A 785-nucleotide genomic window follows, 5' to 3' on the forward strand; every position below is an offset into this window, starting at 1 on the left:
TGATAATACGCCTGTTATCACCACTGAGGAGGCTGCTGCTACTGTGACTACTGATAATACGCCTGTTATCACCACTGAGGAGGCTGCTGCTACTGTGACTACTGATAATACGCCTGTTATCACCACTGAGGAGGCGGCTGCTACTGTGACTACTGATAATACGCCTGTTATCACCACTGAGGAGGAGGCGGCTGCTGCTACTGTGACTACTGATAATACGCCTGTTATCACCACTGAGGAGGCGGCTGCTGCTACTGTGACTACTGATAATACGCCTGTTATCACCACTGAGGAGGCGGCTGCTGCTGCTACTGTGACTACTGATAATACGCCTGTTATCACCACTGAGGAGGAGGCGGCTGCTACTGTGACTACTGATAATACGCCTGTTATCACCACTGAGGAGGAGGCTGCTGCTACTGTGACTACTGATAATACGCCTGTTATCACCATTGAGGAGGCGGCTGCTGCTACTGTGACTACTGATAATACGCCTGTTATCACCCCGGAGGAGGAGGCGGCTACTACTGTGACTACTGATAATACGCCTGTTATCACCACTGAGCAGGAGGCGGCTGCTACTGTGACTACTGATAATACGCCTGTTATCACCACTGAGGAGGAGGCTGCTGCTACTGTGACTACTGATAATACGCCTGTTATCACCATTGAGGAGGCGGCTGCTGCTACTGTGACTACTGATAATACGCCTGTTATCACCACTGAGGAGGAGGCTGCTGCTACTGTGACTACTGATAATACGCCTGTTATCACCACTGAGGAGG

General features: G+C 50.8%; 1 protein-coding gene across 1 annotated transcript; it reads left to right on the forward strand.

The window, feature by feature from the left end:
* Positions 1–79: 79 nt before the first annotated feature.
* Positions 80–766, forward strand: Pmar_PMAR020940 (Syndecan-3 precursor, putative; the record flags this gene model as incomplete). The annotated part of the gene is made up of 1 exon (XM_002777427.1): positions 80–766. A coding segment is annotated over one exon (687 nt), but the record flags the coding sequence as incomplete, so codon positions are not given.
* Positions 767–785: the final 19 nt, after the last annotated feature.

The sequence above is a fragment of the Perkinsus marinus genome (genome assembly GCF_000006405.1).
Source record: "Perkinsus marinus ATCC 50983 genomic scaffold scf_1104296951916, whole genome shotgun sequence".
Classification (NCBI taxonomy): Eukaryota; Perkinsozoa; order Perkinsida; family Perkinsidae; genus Perkinsus; species Perkinsus marinus.